The sequence below is a fragment of the Passer montanus genome, unplaced genomic scaffold (genome assembly GCF_014805655.1).
Source record: "Passer montanus isolate IOZ18808 unplaced genomic scaffold, ASM1480565v1 scaffold123, whole genome shotgun sequence".
NCBI classification, from domain to species: Eukaryota; Metazoa; Chordata; class Aves; order Passeriformes; family Passeridae; genus Passer; species Passer montanus.
In genome coordinates this window covers 141,316-160,406 of record NW_024359056.1, presented here as the reverse complement: position 1 = coordinate 160,406, position 19,091 = coordinate 141,316, and the positions used below count along the sequence as shown (strand labels likewise).

The window sequence follows — 19,091 nt, the reverse complement described above, 5'->3', positions numbered from 1 at the left end:
GCCAGTTGGGGGTTGCTGGACTGGAGCCCTCTCAGACTGGTTGCTGGAGTGGGAAATCACACTGCTCCTACCTCCAGATACTGGATTTCCATGGAGAACGTGCCCCCACCACTCAGATATAAGGGATGTTTTTCATGCCAGGCACCAGTAAATGAGACATCAAACAGGTACAACTCTGCAAGTTCTTTAAAATCATCCAGCTGTGGGGCTTGAGTTGTTGCTGTTTCTTCCTCCCGTACTCCAAAGCTGCCACTGGAGAACTCCTCTTAGCCACATCAGCAGCATCCAGCTGTAGAATTGAGAGATTCGGTGATAGGCATGAAAATGGTTTGCATCTCTCCAGCAAACCACATCTTATATTGCTTAGTGCTTCTGTTTCTCTTTTCTCTTCTGCAAAATTCTGTTTTCTGTGGGGGTCTGGGGCGTGGCCTTCCCAACAGGTGTGCTCCTGTTGTGATGTGTGTTATCTGTCCCCCAGATTTACGAGGTCCTAAGTGTGATCCGGGACATTGGCGCCACAGCCCAAGTGCATGCTGAGAACGGTGACATCATTGCTGAGGTATGGCCTGTTTGTTCTCTGAGTTATTGGCTTCAAATGCTGGGAAGGGTTTAAATTCTGACTCCTTTGCAAACTGAGAAGCCACCCAAGCTTTTGAGAGCATGGCATGGCTGTATCAAGCGTGTGAGCGGGGCTGTACAGCAGTGTTTAACCTCTTGGATGCTGAATGAATAGGTTTTTGTGGCAGCTTACAGTTTGGGGTGGATATTGGGCATCTCTGCCTCTTTCCCCAAAAGTGAAAAGCTGGGTGTGACTGTCACTGTGTGCAACAAAATGTTCTGCAGGAAATAAGGAGAGGGGGAGTGGGAAGAGATGTAGCTTCGTACAGTACATGGGGTGCTGATGTTTGGGGTCTGTTTATCCTTGATACAGCAGCAAGGGAGAAATGTTAATAATGTATTCAATTTAATCTTATCACCAGCTCACTTTGTACACTGTGTCTCAAGCACCCAGAGGATTTCTGTGTTCTTTGGCTGGGCAAGAGCCCACCCCAGTCCTTGAGCCCACTTGCAGGATGATTTTTTCCATGAGTTACCATTTTGCCACATCTTAAAGATGATTTTATAGACGCAAATGAGTGCTGAAAGTCGAGGGGCTATGAACCCAGTGTGGAGTGAATCCAAATAAAAGGTTTCCTTGACCTCCTGTGAACAAATCAGCAAGGTTTTGTGAGCTCTGGCTATTCTCAGCAAGGGGAGTTGGACAGGACTTTCTTGCACGGCCCTTATGCAAAGCCCCATGTGATTTTTAGGCAGCACAGATGCTCAGGATCTCACTTATACCCCTTTCCAATAGCTGTGTGTGCTGCAAGAAGAATTCCCTCTTGCTTTAAATCTCATCCCTGCTCTTTTTTTTCTTCTCTGCCTTAGGAGCAGCAAAGGATCCTGGAGCTGGGGATCACAGGCCCTGAAGGGCATGTGTTGAGCAGACCTGAAGAGGTGAGAACTCCCCTGCCTATGCATTTATCCCCCTCCCCAATTTGTAACATCTTTGCATTGCCATTAAGTACTTCATGTTGGGATGAATATGGCTGGAAACAGGATTTTTCTGCATTTGGGGTTATGTTGGTGGAATTCTGCTACTGTCCTTTCTAGGTGTAGTGTCTTGGGCTTACCTCTTGGTCATTATTTTGTCAGACTTCCAGTGAATTAGCAGAATTTTTTAATATATGCCTAAATCCTGACATTGTTTTTGGTACTTCCATAGCTTCCATTACTGTGCTATTTTATATTTTGATGAAATTTTACCAATGGGGTGGTGGTTTTTACAGCAATGGATTAAGTGGTTTGCTGACGGCACAGAAAATATGTACCAGAGAGGGGAGGTCCTGCTCAGGCCTTAGCACAGCACTTCAATATAGTTACCCTTCATATTTCTCCATGGATTTCTGCAGGGACAAGCACTCCAATCCCTCTAAGTCTTTGAAATAAATCCCAGAAGTTTTAAAGAGCCTTAAAACTTTGCCTTTGAGGTTGGTTCCCATTGCATTCTTCACTCACAGTGTTTCACTGTCTCTAAGCCGGACACCTCACCGTGGCATTCCAGGTTTGTGGGGTTCATCTGTTCTGTACAAGCAGCTCTTTTTGTTCCTTCAAGATTATGGGGCTTTTCTGCCTTCCAGATGTGGCAGCTGGGAGCTGGGACTGTGAGCTCATCCACACATGCCCCTCATGCTCACTCTCCATTTCCTCCCCTGGATTCCAACAAGCAGCATCCAGAGGCAGTTCAGTAGGAACATAAATCATTCTGTTGCCTGGGGGAAAAAAAAAAAATCTCTACTTGTAAGTGAATCCTCACAGAACACAGAATCTGTGTATGGCTCCCAGAGCTGGAATGTTTTGCTTCCTGAAATTGTGAGCAAACACTTTGCACTGAGCTTTCCAGTCACTTATCCAATTTGTGGTTTTTGAACATATTTTTTGGCCTGCATCAGGGGAGTGGGAACAGATGCTGGTGTGACACTTCAGTGAGTTCCATTTGTGTTGTTTTCAAAGAAACGCTGCTCTTACCTTAAAGGATCTGGACATCAAACCAGCCAAGTTGTGTCTGGCTGTTTAAGAGCTCATCCTTCATGGAGCAGGAACTTTAAAGTATGAGTTGTGTGGTTCCCAGGCGTGGATGGATTATTAATCTGTCCAGGACTGTGCTCTACCTCGGTGCAGGGAGGAAAAAGGCAGCCTGAGGACACGTGGCTGCTGCAGATGAGGCTCAGTGAAGCCTCTCCCTGATGTCACATGGGGCAGCCTCTGTGCAGCTGAGCTCAGCTGTGCCCTGCCCAGGCTTGGGAAGCATTTGGTCCAACATTCTCTGCCTTGAAAGTCATAGGAAACAGAGCAGGAAACGATGTCATCTGGTTCCCTCCTCCCCCTTTCTGCAGCGTGGGAGTGACTCTGTGCTTTTAAAAAGATCCAGCTCCTCTTGGGCTGGCTGGTGATAGAGGCCAGATTCCAGGGGTGGCAGCAGATCCCTAATTCCTGTTGACTTCAGCGAAGTGGATGTTTGTTGTATCTCTCTGGGGTGCTTTTGACACTAGAATTGGCTTTTCCTGCTGCCCTTTGGGGAATGCAAAGCCCGTCCTAAGGATGGTTGGCATCTGACTGGACAGCTCCTTCATTCAGACCTCCATCTACAGCAAACCAGCAGGAGTTGCTGAGCAAGTCTAAAACATTTATTAACTCAGAACTCCTACTCATTTCAGGTAGCATACATCAGAGTGAAGCATTCAGGAGCTGGCCACATGCACTTGTGTCTTGGAGTGCACACATCTCAATTCCCAGGCTGGCAGGAGGCTCAAATTGAGGCTGAAATTTCACTGCTGACTCGGGGGTTTCGCTTTGCTCACCTCAGTGTTCAGCATGTTATTCCAGCCAGAAAACAGGGCCTGAATTAAGACAGCACCATCCCAAGTCAGCCTCACCCATCACTTTCTGGAAAACTCTCCCCCTCACAGCTCAGTTCATTCTGTGATGACTTTTCAGAGCAATCCATAATTTTTTTGGTTTTTATTTCAGCCACAAAAATGCTGGAAGCACAAGCAGTAGAAATGCTCCAGGAAATGTCCCAAGAGAACTGCTGTGCTAGGGCTTCTAATGCATCCTGGTAATTGCAAACATTCCCCTTTGGACTACTTGTTGGGTTATTGTTATATGCCTGTCACCATAGCATCTGGGCACAAGGCAGGAATTCAGCAGCCTTGTTCAGAAAATATTCTCCTGCTGCTTCACAGTTGCTCAAATGCCTTCTGCCCAAAAGTCTGGGCGTGTGTGTTGTTTTATCCCTGCTTTGCCTGCAGGGAAACTGAGGCACGGAGTGGAAATGTGGTTCCCAAGTGCTGCAGAGGCAGAGCCGTGCACAGACCCACTCTAGTGGGGAGTTTGCAAAGGGAGGCCATGGCCTGGAAGCTCTGTCCTGTCTGAGTCCTCCCCTTGTCTCTCAGAAGGGACGACTGGGCTTTTCTTGGATCTTCTTTTCATCCTTTGTGAGTGCTGCTGGCTGTGACACTTCGGGTCCAACATCCTGGAACAAAACTCTCCCTCACAGCCTTTGCCATATGCCTGGGGCATCCGGTCGAAAATACTCCCTCGTGAGCATCCCCTGCCTGGGGCTGTAACCCTTTGGGTCCCAGAGAGTGCCCTGCTGACTCTGGGGGGCTGGTTTGCTGTAAAAACTCCTGGCTGTTGTTTTCCTGGAGCATTCTGGCTGCAAACAGGGCATGGGTGCAGGTGGTGGCTTTGCTGGCATGAGCAGAGCTGTTCAGGACACTTGAACATCATCCTGGCCATGGTTCCCTAAGCTGGTGGTTCTTTTCCTCCAAGCAGTGTTTAGAGCCATCAATCACAGAATCCCAGAGTGGTTTGAGTCGGAAAGGACCTCAAAGCCAACTCAGTCTCACTCCTGCCATGGGCAAGGACACCTTCCACTATTCCAGGATGCTCCAAGCCCCATCCGACCTGGCCCTGGACACTTCCACTAATAAGACACATCCTGTCTGGGCAATGTATTCTGGGACAGGTGATGGTGATCTGTGGCACTTGGGCTGTGATCAGACACTGCAGAGCAGATTTTCACAAGTGTTGAGTGTGTGCCAGTGCAACCCGAGTCCATGGGAGGGGTTCTGGGAGCCTCTTGCATTGGGAAATCTGGTGGGATTTCCAGATGCTCTGGGTTTGTTTCCTCTGTTGTTCACTTGGAAAATGTCTGTGGCGTTGCTGGCAGCAGGCACAGTGAGCATCACCCAGCTGTTCAATCTGTCATCTGGATCCTTTGATTAGGACGTGTGATCCATAAAATCAGAGTGATGCCCACCATCCTGAGGCTGCAGTTACAACGTGACCCTCAGTTTGGCTGAGGTTAATTCTCTGTACACATACAAGGAAAAGCAGTTGATTTATGGGGTGGTTCACACTCTTCTCAGATCCCCAGCCAGAGATTGTAGTGGAGGGTACAATTTAGGAGGCTTGTTTGCAAACGTGGTTTACCAGAGTATGTGGTGCAGCATCTCCCTTCTGCGTGGGCTGGAGCAGGAGCAGTTCTGTTGAGTCAACATTTAGTTCCTTATTTTTGTCTGGGTTAAAGAAGGGGCTTAATCATTCTGACCCTGAGCACCTGGAGTGTTGTTTTAGTTCAGGTAGAGAGGCTCTGAAGCAGCCTGGGAGAAAAAGTGCTAATGAGAGGGGACTGCAGCTTGATGTCATTTGATTGCTGTGATTACGCTGTGCCTTTTCAGGCTCAGAGGTGGGAAATGCCTTGTCACTCCTTGTTTTCTGGGAGAGCAGGGTCTGTGACTTCTGAGGATGAGTGGGGTACTGTTGGGCATCCCTGACCTGCTGCTGCCTCTGTTCCTCAGGTGGAGGCAGAGGCTGTGAACCGGGCAATAACCATTGCCAACCAGACCAACTGCCCCCTGTACATCACCAAGGTGATGAGCAAAAGTGCTGCTGATGTCATTGCTCAAGCCAGGAAAAAGGGTAAGTTATTTCCTCCTTAGCTCATGCACTTCAGCTCCTGCCAACATCAGCTTCATCCCTACAGGAAAGTTTCTTTTTACTTTCCCATACACAAGGATTCAGTGGTTGGGTCACAGCCAGGAGCTGCTTGTTCTGCTCAGTCCTGAACTTGTCTATTCACACTCATCGTCCCCCACCAAGCCATGTGCCTTCATGATACCACAGAGTCATTCCATGCTCTCTCCATATAGTGATTCCCCTGGAGATTGCAACTGGGTCCTCCTTCCAGCTGCTGTGGTTTTCCCTTGGTGCTTTCTGCCATGCTTCTGGGGTCAGCAGTGATTCCTGGCAGAGTTCTTGACTCACAAGCCCTGTTGTATTTAGCTGGAGTAGCCAAAGAGGCCCACCAGTTCCAGCTGCCTGCTGTGCTTCTTGCTTGTGGAATAGATGCTTTCCTTATGGTGTAACTCATAGCCTGACATCCATGCAGGGATGGGAATCAGCAGGCTGGGTTAGGTTTGGGAATTGTGACAGCCTCTGATAACTCTGCTTGGGGATGCTGCAAGAAGCAAGACTCAGACCTGCTGTGGATGCTGCTGCTCGTGTCTCTCCTCTCTGACTGAGGCTTGTGAGGGAGCTGAACTATTCTGAAGGATGCAGGAGCTTCCCCCAAGCCCTGCCCCTGTTGCCTGGCCCTCAAGGAGTCAGGATTGCCTGCTGAGTGAGGCTGTCTGCTGCTTTATCCTGTGACTGAACCTTTCACTTCTATTTAAAGCTGCTCAGGTTGGGTGAGTAACCAGGAGGGATGTTTTACCCCCTTCTTTCCTCACAAGGCTTGGATTTAATTTTCTGCTGCCTAAATAAGCCTAGATGGGTATACAAATGTCGTCACTTTCCATCTGGGTGTTTGATGTGAGAGGAGCTGATTTCCAGCAAACAGACTGGTGTTTGTGCATCAGCTCAGGAGTATTTTGGTCCCGTGATTCCTGTAAAAGGAATTGGTGAGGAGGACTGATTTTCAAGGCTGTCTGTGAAAGCTGCTCAAGTTGTTTGGAATAAATCTTTCACTCCCAGCTCCATCAGAGAGAATCATCCTGAAGGAAGATGCATTGACCGAGTAATGTGGCTGCATGCTGCATTCCCCCCCAGGAAGGGACTTGATGTCATAGTGCAGTTGTATCCTGAGAGCCAGGGAAGTCTCTCTTTTCTAGATAAAATATTGAAGGCATGTGCTCCACAAAGGTGGAGCGTCAATGGAAATACCTTCTTGCTACACTCAGTATCCTAAGACCACCAGTTGCAAGTGGACTGGGCTTTGGGAGCACACAGCTGGATCCTGACAGAAAGCCATAAAACACAGCTTGGCTTGCGTGGATGTTACCCTGCCTGTTAAAGGTGCTGGGATTGTCCCAGATGAATGATCCAGAGGGATCACTTCACTCAGCCTCCTGAGCGAGCCAAAACACACAGTTTTCATTCAATATGAATTTTCTCCTTATAAAGAGAATTTGGGGTATAAATGGTGCCCTATCCTCTGTTCTGTTTTTCAAATAACTCAGGTTAAATGCTGTGCAGTAACCAAGAGGGGCCACATGCACTGGTCTTACCCTCCCAAACAATAGAGAAAATGTAACTGAAGACTATCCATGGCAAAAACAATCAGTCCAAGGATTGGTTTGCTAAATGGCAAAGAACAGAAGTTATTTAAAGCCAGATGTTCCCAGTGGCTTTTGTGTGGAGGAGATTCCCTGCAGACTGTTGCTGGCAGATCTGGGACCCAAAGACATCACTCCCTGCAGAACAATATCCCCAATGTGCTGGACCACAAGAGGCCTCCCATTAATAGACAGCGTGTGTTTGGCCTTGTTTTGATTTCAGAACCCTATTTGTAGCCAGTGATGTCAGGAAGCTTCTTCATCTGCTCCTGGAAACTAGCAAAGTCTGCTCTTGGACCTCCTGTGTCAGCAGGGTCCTGGGAGTAGCATGGAGCCGGTTAATCATCATCCTGCCTCAGCTAGTGGGCTCTTTCCCAGCTGTCTTGAGACCCCAGAGACATAACAGTAGCTCTGGCAATATAGTGAAAGAAATATTCTGTCTTTTCACTCTGCGTGGTGAGGTGTGAGACCCTGCTGACCAGCTCTGGTTGCCCCTCTGCCCATCTTTCCTGACTGAAGTATTTAGGGTTGTCATCTCAGCTGCCCACATGGTAGGCAGATCCAAACCGATGAAGTGCTTGGGGAGGCAGGTGGGTGGGCACTGAGCAGATTGTGGCAAGGTTGCATTTGGTAAGCAGATTCCTATGACTGCCAGCTCGTGCTGCTTTTGAAGTTGCAGCGTCTGCTTGGTGTGCAGATGGTGCTGGTACGTTCCAGCTTGCAGAGTATCCTGGCCTTACGGATCTGCTCTTCCTTCATGTGGTTCCAAAAATGTTAATGAGCAGGAAGGATGCACTGGTGGTGAGCGCACTGGACAGAGTCAGGAGATGCAGTTCCATTTCCCAGTTCTGCCACAGATTTGCTGTGTGCCTTGGGGGGATCACAGAGTTCCTTTACGTTGCATTTGTGAACCAGGAACTCTGATATTTCCCCTGTGATGGGTTTTCTTTGTATGCAGAAAAACTTTCCTGCAAGGAGTTTTCTCCCACCTGATCTGTGCACAGACCCTACTCCAAGAAACCTGGCCTTGTTAGAAGGTCTTTAATTCATACTACAATTTATAAAAAATTTTAAAAATTCTTTTCTTGCACATATCTTCTAGATCAGACTGAATCTCCTCACTCCCTTACAGTTGCTCTCAGCTTCTTCCATAAAGTTCTTGGCTCAGGATAAATAAATAATAAAATGAATATAAACAATAAAACAAATCTTTACAGTAACCATTTCAAGGACAATTAATTGGTGCCAACCTCTGCAGTTGTGTAAAGGATTGTGCACATTTTGCTGCTCTCAGCGCTGGTCAGTAGCAATATCTTTATTTAATGCTTTGGAGGAAGTGCCAGGCAGCCCTGCAGCACGTGTCCTTTCCCAGGAGGATGCTTTCTGCCAGGAACCAGGCTGGATGTGCACATTCCTTGGTGTTCACAGAAGAGTTATGTATGTCCCTGTCCCACAGGCACCGTGGTGTATGGAGAGCCCATCACAGCCAGCCTGGGCACCGATGGATCCCACTACTGGAGCAAGAACTGGGCAAAGGCAGCAGCTTTTGTTACATCCCCACCACTGAGTCCTGACCCGACCACTCCTGATTTTCTCAACTCACTACTGTCCTGGTGAGTAGAGCTTTCTGTGTTCAAACAACATCCATGAGGAAATGGGTGATAAAATAAGGGATGTTGCTGCCAGCAAGAAAAAATCTGTTTTACCTTCAGTAGCATTCCTGTGACAGTAAAATATCTTGAATACCTTTTGTTTTTCTTCCAGTGGTGACCTCCAAGTGACTGGCAGTGCCCACTGCACCTTCAACACTGCTCAGAAAGCTGTTGGGAAGGACAACTTCACCCTGATCCCTGAAGGAACCAATGGCACTGAGGAGAGGATGTCCATCATCTGGGATAAGGCTGTGGTAGGTCACACTTGTCATGAGTTTATGTTTTCAGCTGGACATTCAGAGTAGAAGGAGCTGCAGGAATGTGCTACTTTCTTGTCATGGTCCTTCCACTTGGTGTTTTTACCCCTGTGGAGATCCTTGGGAATCTGCTGCACTGTCAGCTCTTAGCTGGCTCATGCAGTGACTCCTGTGGTGTCCCCCCAGGTGACTGGCAAGATGGATGAGAACCAGTTCGTGGCTGTGACCAGCACAAACGCAGCCAAAATCTTCAACCTGTATCCGCGGAAGGGCCGCATCGCCGTGGGTTCTGATGCCGACCTGGTGATCTGGGATCCTGACAGCGTCAAGACAATCTCTGCCAAGACTCACAACATAGTAAGGATGTTTCCTATCATTCTCTGCTTCCTTTCCTCCTCTCTTCTTCAGTGCCAGGCTATGCTGTCAGCAACGGGAGCTTGTGACAACTTAGGGCTCATTTTCCCTGTGCCTGAAGCCCTCTCTGGTCTCACTCTGGAGCTCACTTGTGTGAGCAGGAGGAGTCCATCTGAAATCACATGGATTCCCTCTGGAGCAGGGAGCAGGTCTGCTCTTCCTGAGTGTTGGGTGCATAGATCTGAGCTCACAGAAAGCGCTTTAAATCCTCTAAATTATGCAAAGGCCTCTTAGGACAACACGTTGTTTATGACATCCAGGCTTGCCAGTGGTGGGAATGGGAACTGCCCCTTTTGACTGAAATGTTATCAGCTCATGGACACTTTTTCTGGAAATCTGGCCCAGATCCAGGGTCTGAGTGGATTTATACCACCCACTGATCTGGCACATGTGTGTGGAGTCAGGATTTTCCTGGTGGTCACCCTCAAATTAGTTGGCAAAGGGCAGTACCCAAACCACCCAGACCTTCCCCTTAGCTCTTCTGCAGCTTGTGGCTGTCAGCTTCTGCCGTGGTGGCACTCTTAGGGACACTTTTGCTGAATCCCATGCCTTACACCTGGCCCCTGCAGTTATCAAGCTGTCTCAGCCTGTGGGAATCTGCAGAATGGTGCCAGTGCAGGGGCCTGGCTAGAGTCTCCCTGTGACATTCAAGCCCTGTCTCAGAGAAAGCAGCCACTGTTTGCATTTGTTGACAACTTGTTTTGCTGCTGACCATGAACCTATGGAATCTTTCCCTGGAAAAAAAAACCTACTTGTTCTTTTTTCCTATGAATACTTTCATTCACTCTGGAGCTGAAGGAGCAAAATTTTCTTCCACACTTAGATCCCCGGGCACATTCACAAGGAAACATAATTTTTTTAAAGGTTTGGTTCACTTCCCTGTGACTTAACTCTTTGTTAGAATTGGTCACAGATGGTTTTGCTTCATTGCCTCTGCTTAGGCTTCTGACAGAGGAATTCCAGGAGTCTGGTCACTTCAGTCGCCTTAGAGGTGCTTTCAGACTTTTTCCAATCTGGAGAGAAATTACTTAAGAAGAGGGAACCCAGGGACTCACTGCTTTTAGGTGCCAGAATTCATGGTCTGAACCTGGGCTTGCGCTTATGAATAGCTCAAAGAGCTGGAAGTAGTTTGGGTGGAGTGCTTGAAAGTAATTTCTATTTAGTGGCTGTTGTCTTTGGGAAATGAGCTGGGCTCTTTCAGTTTCCCGACACAGAACTCGTAGACATTCTCTTTTGTGAATATGCCCAAGTGCAGCCAGGATTGGTTCTGTGATTTTGCCATGGATCTGGGAAGGCAAAGGAGAACCAGCTCCATTCAGAAGTACTTTTGTCTGCTGAGAGCTGCAGATCCCCCAAAACCCTGAAGTGTGTAAGAGACCCTGAGCTGCAGATCCCCCAAAACCCTGAAGTGTGTAAGAGAAGTGTGTAAGAGACCCACAGCACTCAGCTGTGGCCAAAGGCTGCACCCTTAAGCTGTGCCAAGAGCATTGAGGAGGAAGGGCTCTCATTCCCAAGAGTTTGAAAAGCTGAGCAATCACAGCTTGTTTGCTTACAAACACATCTCTGACCTCATCCCCTGTCATTGCTTCGCCTGTTGTAGTACCTGGCGTCACACCTGAAGCTACATCAGGAGGAATTTCTCCATGGAAAGGGTAATTAGACATTGGAAGGGGCTGCCCAGGGAGGTTTGGAGTCCCTGTCCCTGGAGGTGTCCAAGGAAGGCAGCCTGGACATGGCACTTAGTGCTCTGGGCCAGTGACAAGGTGGGAATCAGGCACAGCTTAGACTCAGTGACCTTGGAGCTCTTTTCCAACCTTAATGATTCTGAAATTCTGTAATTTTTTGGGTCTCACAATGCCTTGTGTTAGAGGAGAAACTGATAAAGTGATGCCCTTGGAGTCCGAATATCCTGGTTTGGCCAAGCAGAAAACAAAAGGCCCCTTGACAGTCAGGCACAGGGACACCCTCTGATTATGTGGCCTTGGACGATTGCTACTTTTTGAAATGTTCGAGCAACTTACAGATATTTTCCAAGAATTCGCACTGCTCTTGCCACTCTCTGGCAAGGAAACATCAGGAGCTGGGGAGGGAGGTGGTGTTGTTCTTGGAAGCAGCCTAATCCATAAACTCCTGACCCAGCCTCCTCCTCTATACCACCCCAGTTTTTTTCAGGCTGGACCTGGTTCAGACTCAGTTTAACCACTGGTCTGGCTAATTGCAAAGCTGCACTCAGGCCTGCCCATACTTATAACACACTTCAAGGGCAAACTCCATCATTAACTCAGTAAAAAAGACCTGCATTTGACTCAGAGATGATCACTAGAGTAACAGTCCCCAAATTACATGGTTGCAGTGCATCTCATTCCAGGACGTTTCACATTTGCAGTGATTTCTTTTAAACATGCCTTTTTTCCATGGTGTGATGTTTCCAATCCAGTTAATTGAGGATGAGTAATCCCATTAAAATAAAATAAGATTGTCCTGGTCCCTGACCCATCAACCGAAACACTGGTTTGAAATACAGATTTTTCAGAATTATTCTTTTTAGTAGGAAACTCACATAAAGCTTTCTGTGGCTCCTGAATCTGCCCCCAGCTCAACAGAGATAGGTGCCTAAATATATTTAAACAGGGAGGCTCTCATTTGAGACTGTTTTTTATATTCCTGCAGCTGTGGCTGCTCTACCCCTGGAAGTGTCCAAGGCCAGGTTGGACAGGGCTTGGAGCAACTGAATCTAGTGGAAAGTGTCCCAACCCATGGCAGGGGATGGAATGGGATGAACTTCAAGGTCCCTCACAGCCCGAACCATTCTGGAATTTTTTATAAACCTTATTTCAATGGAAATGTTGCATTAATAAACCCCTAAACTTAGACTGATAATTAAGAGTAGCCTTTATTAAATCACGGCAAATACAGCTCAGGTAAACACTGTTGAGTTTGCTTCCATCTGCCCTTAAAATTTTGGCAATTAGCATGGCTGGTGATTGCTAATTAAAGCCCAGCTGGCTCTGCTGAGTGAGTATGTTTGCCTTATGTGCTGTTTTTGCTCATTGCAGTCTCTGGAGTACAATATCTTCGAGGGCATGGAATGCCGTGGATCTCCCCTGGTGGTGATCAGCCAGGGCAAGATTGTGCTGGAGGATGGGAATCTCCACGTCACTGAGGGCTCTGGGAGGTACATCCCCAGGAAACCCTTCCCTGACTTCGTTTACAAGCGCATCAAAGCCAGGAGCAGGGTGAGTGTCAGTGGTTGGCTGCACATTTTTTCTCTCCCTCTGACAACCCCGAGTTAAAGTGGCTGGAAAACAGATGCTGTCCCCTGGCTCAGGCCACACTGCTGTTTCCTGGATGAGAGCCACATTTGTCTCGTTCCTCTTTCATTTTTGCTGTTCACTCAAGTCATATACTTTGCGTTGAGCTTGGGTTTTCTGCAGGTTTTAATTTTTCTCTGTCTGAGGACAGCCGAACTGGAAATGTGTCCAGGAACCCTTGAATTTGGCCATGAGTCAAACTACCCAGAACTGACCAGGTTTCTCCTGTCACAGAGGTCCCAGGAGAAGTTATCATTAGCATTTATATATCGAAGCTCTCAGCAGCAATTTAGGATTCTAATTTATTGTTACAGATATGTTATGCTGCTTTCCCTTCTGGCAGATATGATCAGATGCTCTTGTCTGGTGACTAGTGAGTCACAGGCACAGCCTACAAACTGCTTAAAAGGAACAATGTTCTATTTTTAAGAGGCTAAAATAGTTGGAAAGTGATTCTGTAAAATGCACCCATTCAAAACTGAATAGGTCTTTTGATATGCCTGAATTTGCCTGACACGGGAGATGGCACTGAACTCAGCTGCTGAGAATTGAAGGAGTTTAGTTATAGGTGAAATAATTTCTAGGAAGAAATTATTTTGCTGTTTGAAGTGTTGCCCTCTCCTGGACAACTCCTGAGCTGTGTTGGTTCTGGTGGCCGCAAGTGATCCTCCCACTCCTTGAAAATCATCTTTCTTTGATTTTCTTTTGAAGACATTGCAAGTTATCAAAATTGCAACCTAGCATAATTTAGCCCCATGGAGAACAGATCCCTGGTTTCTGCTGTGTCCTCCCACAGAAATACATGTCTGACTTATAAATCCAATTGGGCAGCATCTCAACTGGAATAATTGCATTTATCCCGATCTGCAGCTCCAGGGCTGGCCATTGAAGCCAGCCTGGCTCCTCTGGGCTGCCCTGCCGGTCTCAGCACTGCTTGGCTTTTTGGGAATGAGTAATAAGGTGCATTTGAGACCTGTCAGAAGCCTTTAATCCAGTGGCAGGTAGGTTGGGATCATTAAATGACAGCACCTTTGGGGCAGGGGACAGACTGGCTGGAGCCACAGCACATTCCATGTCACATACTAATTAGTAGGCATCTTGTCCTGCACAAAAATCTAGAGCCAAAATAGGAATGTATGCTGTTCCCAACTCACAGTACCACACAGCAAGGATGATCCAAAAGTGGGGTTTTGGGAGTGCAGAGCAGCCAAGTGCATATTGCCAAGGGGCCTTGGGGTGCTCGTGGACTCAGAGCACCTCAGCTCTCCATCGTGGAAGGTGTTGAGCTGCACAAACATTGGTTTTAGGTTGTAGGAAAATAGTTGTTTGCTGCAAAACTGTTTGGGTTGGACAGAGACACAGACATGTTTTATATAGATAGATTTATATAGGTATGGATATAAAATAGGAATAGATGTAGATGTAGTACAGATATAGATAGAAACATATAGATATATAGATATGATATAATAGAGATATAAAATAGATATTGATATAATACAGATATAGAGCTAGGTATTAAATAGAAATACACATCATATAGATGTTGGTATAATACAGATATAGAGCTAGGTATTAAATAGAAATACACATCATATACAGATATACATAAATAGAAATACACATCCATCCAGATATAAATATGTTACAGATATAAAGATATAGATAGATATAGATATAGATATAATATAGATGTAAAATAGATATAGACAAAATCTAGATATAGATACAAAGTAAATATAGATAGAGAGCAGCTCCCCAGGGATCAGTACAAAGGAGATGCTGTGTGCTTTCAAATTCTCTTACCAACAACCAATCCCGAAATGTGTGCCACTGGCTGAGCCACATCTGGGCAGCTGTTGGGCTGTGTTGTGGCTGTGTTTTAAGGTTGTGTTGTAGCTGTGTTTTAAGGCATGTTGCCCTCTCTCCCTGCAGCTGGCTGAGCTGCGGGGGGTGCCCCGAGGCCTCTACGATGGCCCAGTCTGTGAGGTGTCGGTGACACCCAAAACGGTCACACCAGCGTCCTCAGCCAAGACCTCTCCTGCCAAACAGCAGGCACCGCCCGTGAGGAACCTGCACCAGTCTGGGTTCAGCTTGTCTGGTATGTGATTTTGGGAATGATTTATTGCTGAGTGATTTATTGCACTGAAATCACAGCTGGTTTGTGCTCCCATGCTCTGAGTTCATTCTGCTGGAATAGGGATGGAATGAGAGAGGCTGTGGGGGGCTTTTAGCTGGGAGCTTTTCCCTTTATGGAGGAAGAAGAGTAGTACAGGAGCTGTCCTAAATTCCTGCTTCTTCCTATGATGTCACACGAATGCTGAGCACTCCAATGTGTTCTGGGCTCAGTCCTCGGCTGGCTGTCTAGAGAGGGCAGATCATAGAATCCTGGAATAATTTGGGTGGGAAGAGACCTTAAAGCTCATTCAGTCTCACCCCCTGCCATGGGCAGGGACATCTTCCACTATCCCAGGTTTCTCCAAGCTGCATCCAACCTAGCCTTTGACACTCCCAGGGATGAAGCAGCCACAGCTCCTCTGTGAATTTCACCCCAGCCCCAGGGAGGAATTTCTTCCCAATATCTCATCTAACTCTGCCCTCCTTCAGCTTAAGACCATTCCAACTGTGCTTAGAAATGGGAATTTTCTGGTTTTAAGAGGCTGTAGCAAAAAAACCTTTTTTTTTTAAGATGACACAAACTTCAAGAGAACTTTGCCAGCTGAGAGCAGCTGTGGATCTGGGATGTGGAAGATTTGATTTCTCAGCTGATGTTCCAGTTGCAAGAAGGGGAGACTATAGAAAGAGATAGGAAAGCTGGCTAAGGGATAATCATACATCCAACTCTTACCTGTGCAGGGCTGGTGCTTGAGGTGCTCAGGGCAGAGATATTATTAATGCAGAACAGGTTTCAGCAGAATTAAGGCAGTGTGGGCCAGTGAAGGCTTTTCCTCCAAAGACAGAATCACAGAATGGTTTAGGCTGGAAAAGCCCTCTTAAGAGCAAATCCAACCATTAAGGCAGCATCAAAGTGCCACACCCGCATGGATTTGAAACTGGCAGAGTTGGTGACTCCTCCTCTCTCTCCCGCAGGGGCACAGATCGATGACAACATCCCACGCCGCACGACCCAGCGCATTGTGGCCCCGCCGGGTGGCCGTGCCAACATCACCAGCTTGGGCTAAGGACCGAACCCTCCTGTGCCCACCGGGTACACCCTGGGGGGACTGGGGCACCTGGAGACCCTTTTTGATTCTTTTAGAGCCTGTGACAGTTACTGCGGGCACCCAGTGTGGGGAGGGGCTGAAGTAAAAGCACCTCTTTCAGTCCCCTCAGGTTCCTTCCTCATCTTCACCAACCCCTCGCACTTCCCCCCCCCTCCCCAGCCCCTTACACATTTAAAGAAATAAACCGTGTTTTGACACCTCTGACATGAAAGAGTAAATGTAAAGAGGGTATTTGAGATATGTGGTCTCTGTCCTATTCAGCATCTTTCTTTTAGTAAAGGAAGGATAAAGTGAATTTCCCAGGAGCTGCCTTCAAGACACACACACATACACACAAAAAAGAAAGAAATAAAAATAAATGCATAAAAAAAGCTTTTTTTTTTTTAATGTCAAGCAGAAGAGTAGTTCAAGGGTTTTAAACTGGATATTCTGTAGGGTTCTGTGTTCCAACAGAATTAGCTAGGTAATCACGAAGGGACAGGAATCCCAGCCTGTCTATGGCCATTCTCCACTCTGCTGAGGTCACTAGATGCTGCCAGGAGAGAGAAACAGGACCCAGCACTAGCAATGGCAGAGAACATCACCCCAGCCAGTGGGTGAGCCAGAATCCTTGGGGACTTCTGTTCTGTTCCATTGGTTTTTCCTTGGTTTCTTTTTTCTTCTGGATTTTGCTGCAAATTAGGTCCTTGAGGAAACTTTTTTTAATGTTTGTGCGTGTGTTTTCAATATGTTTGTATCATTGTGTTTACGAAGCCTTATCTGAGAGCTGGGAATCTCCCTGTTCTTCCCAAACCTCATCCAAGTCACAGACTCCCACCAGTGTTACTGCCACTGCCACCCTGGTACTTCAGGTGTTCCTTAGTTGCATTTTCCAGCCATTTCTTGTCACGTAGCTGCAGTAAGGGCATGGAGCAGGTCCATAGGCTCTTCAGTCCATCAGATCTTGAGCTGGTGCAAACAGAGGAGCTGGACACCATCTGGGATGAACTGCTGGGATGGAGTATCTGGAAGAGTTTGTAGCACTTAGTTTTTCTTCTGTCCCTGCAGGTGGATATGGACAGGCAGAGAGCTGTGGGCAAAGAGCAACACGTTGCCTGAAAGGTTTTTGTAGCAGAAACTCCCTCCCTGGCCATCAAAGAGAGGTTATTTAAAGCTTTGAGGGCTTATCTTTAGCTCTCAAAGGGCAGTCAGGGAGTGTGTGCTGAGCACCTGTGGCAATTCCATTCCAGGCCCAGCTGCTGTAACTGGGAGCTGGCTTGGTCCCCAGCAGCTGAGAATCTCTTGTACGAATGTCACAGCTACCCAGCCCTGCAGAAGTCCTGCACATCCCCATGGGAGGGCCTGGCTGTTCCCCACCCTGCCTCACATGCCTAGGATTTGAGACACCATCAGTGGTCCTTAAAGGAATGCCTCAGCTTTGGGGCAGCCAGCAGGGTCTGGGTGTTTAACCACCCTCTGGGATTAAAGGTCTGGTAGCTCTGGGACTGGAGGCTTCTTGGTTTTGGGACATTGGAGGATAAACCTGTGCCATGAGATCCCCACTTAGGCATAGCTGGAGGGCTCAGCAGTCCCAAGGACTTGTTTTAGTGCAGAGAGCTTTTATTACCACAGCATTGCCTCCACTGTCTGCCTGCCCTGGGACTTGGCTGCATCTTCTGCTCCCTCTTCTCTTTGTGCTTTGCCACCTCCATCAACCTTGTTTGTCCATATCTGTATTTTCTTAAATGCTGTTTACAGGTTCTTTTAGGGGAAAAAAAAAAAAACCAACTATATATATATATATATATATATATGAAGGCTTTCAAGAAATGACTACCAAATTTGTTGTTATGAGGTATCAACGCTGGGATTTGCAAAGTTTTTGGAAGCTACTTAGCTACAGCTCCCAGCTGCAGCACCTAAACTCTTTAGGCCCCTTTGAACACGAAAGTTAAGAAAAACTTTGCCATATTCCTCCACACATTTTGCATTTAGGTTCAACTCCTGGGTCTTCTAGTTTTGCATAAAGAGTTTGCACTTTTTTTGTTAAGTAATCCATGAACTTAATATATATATTGCAGCTATTTTCATTTTTAAATCTTTTTCTTTGTCACCTGTATGTTAAAATCAATTTGAACGAGTTGGGGAGAAAAAAAAAAGAATTGTAGATCCGTTTCAATTCTACGAAACACTTGCGGCTCTTCAGTATTCACTTAAGTCTTCCTTTTTTTTTCCTTCACTGACTCATAATAACTTGTTAAATTTTAATTTGCTCTTGAAAAGGAAAGAAAAAAAATCACAAAAAAAAGTTTTTTGCAGGCTATGTAAGCATGTTTTTTCTGTGAGAGCTCGTCCGCTTTGTGTCTGTTTAATGAATGTCATATGTAAATGCTAAAAAAAAAAGACGACTTAATGAATTAATTAATTAACCGCAGTGACTTGAAGCTCTAAAAATAATAAAAGAAAAAAGTAGGATTTAATACTAGCTGGATTTAACCCTTGGATTTGTGATTGTGAACCATGAGTGGAGGAGCTGTAAGTGCTAAAGCTGATCATGTGTGTAGACAAAGAGGAGTACTGATATTTGACCATTGTTTCAATGGCAAAAACACCCCCCCCAATCCCAACCCCAAGTCTTGTGTTTTATTCCTTAAGAACTCTGTGTTATATTACCATGGGAACTCCTAATAAAGACAAAATGTTGTTGTTTCAGTAGGTGCACCTGTGTCTTGAGGCGCTGCATGTTGTGTGTCACTGCGTTCTGGGCTGTTGCCTTCAGCATGGACAAACAGCCCTGAAAACCAGACTGGGGTGGGCTGATGTGGAGATGTGCAGGGGCAGAGCTGGAGAGGAACTCCTGTGGTGATGGTAAAGATGAATTGATGGGCCACAGAGTCATTTTCTCTGGAGAAAGCAAGCTGTGACTGAGGGCACTTTGTTTAAAACAGCATTTGGCAAAGCAGAGACAGTTGCCTGAAAAATCCTGGCTCTTTATTGCACGGATCACTGATGGAATGTGAGCAAAAGCCCCTAAAAGTATTGGCATAGCTCTCAGCCCCCAGTGTGGATCTGCTTGGACCCTCTGCCACCCAAG

General features: G+C 46.7%; 1 protein-coding gene across 2 annotated transcripts in view; it reads left to right on the top strand.

Annotated features, from left to right (window-relative positions):
• Positions 1-18,709, top strand: part of DPYSL2 (dihydropyrimidinase like 2) — a 52,535-nt gene extending 33,826 nt beyond the window's left edge. For both annotated transcript variants that reach the window (XM_039698321.1, XM_039698320.1), the window contains exons 6-14: positions 479-559; positions 1,429-1,497; positions 5,406-5,526; positions 8,617-8,773; positions 8,925-9,066; positions 9,256-9,426; positions 12,540-12,719; positions 14,730-14,895; positions 15,885-18,709. In XM_039698321.1, coding sequence (XP_039554255.1) covers positions 479-559; positions 1,429-1,497; positions 5,406-5,526; positions 8,617-8,773; positions 8,925-9,066; positions 9,256-9,426; positions 12,540-12,719; positions 14,730-14,895; positions 15,885-15,976 — 1,179 coding nt within the window. In that variant the 3' untranslated portion in view covers positions 15,977-18,709. The remainder of the gene's footprint in view (positions 1-478; positions 560-1,428; positions 1,498-5,405; positions 5,527-8,616; positions 8,774-8,924; positions 9,067-9,255; positions 9,427-12,539; positions 12,720-14,729; positions 14,896-15,884) is intronic.
• The last annotated feature ends 382 nt before the right edge of the window (positions 18,710-19,091 follow it).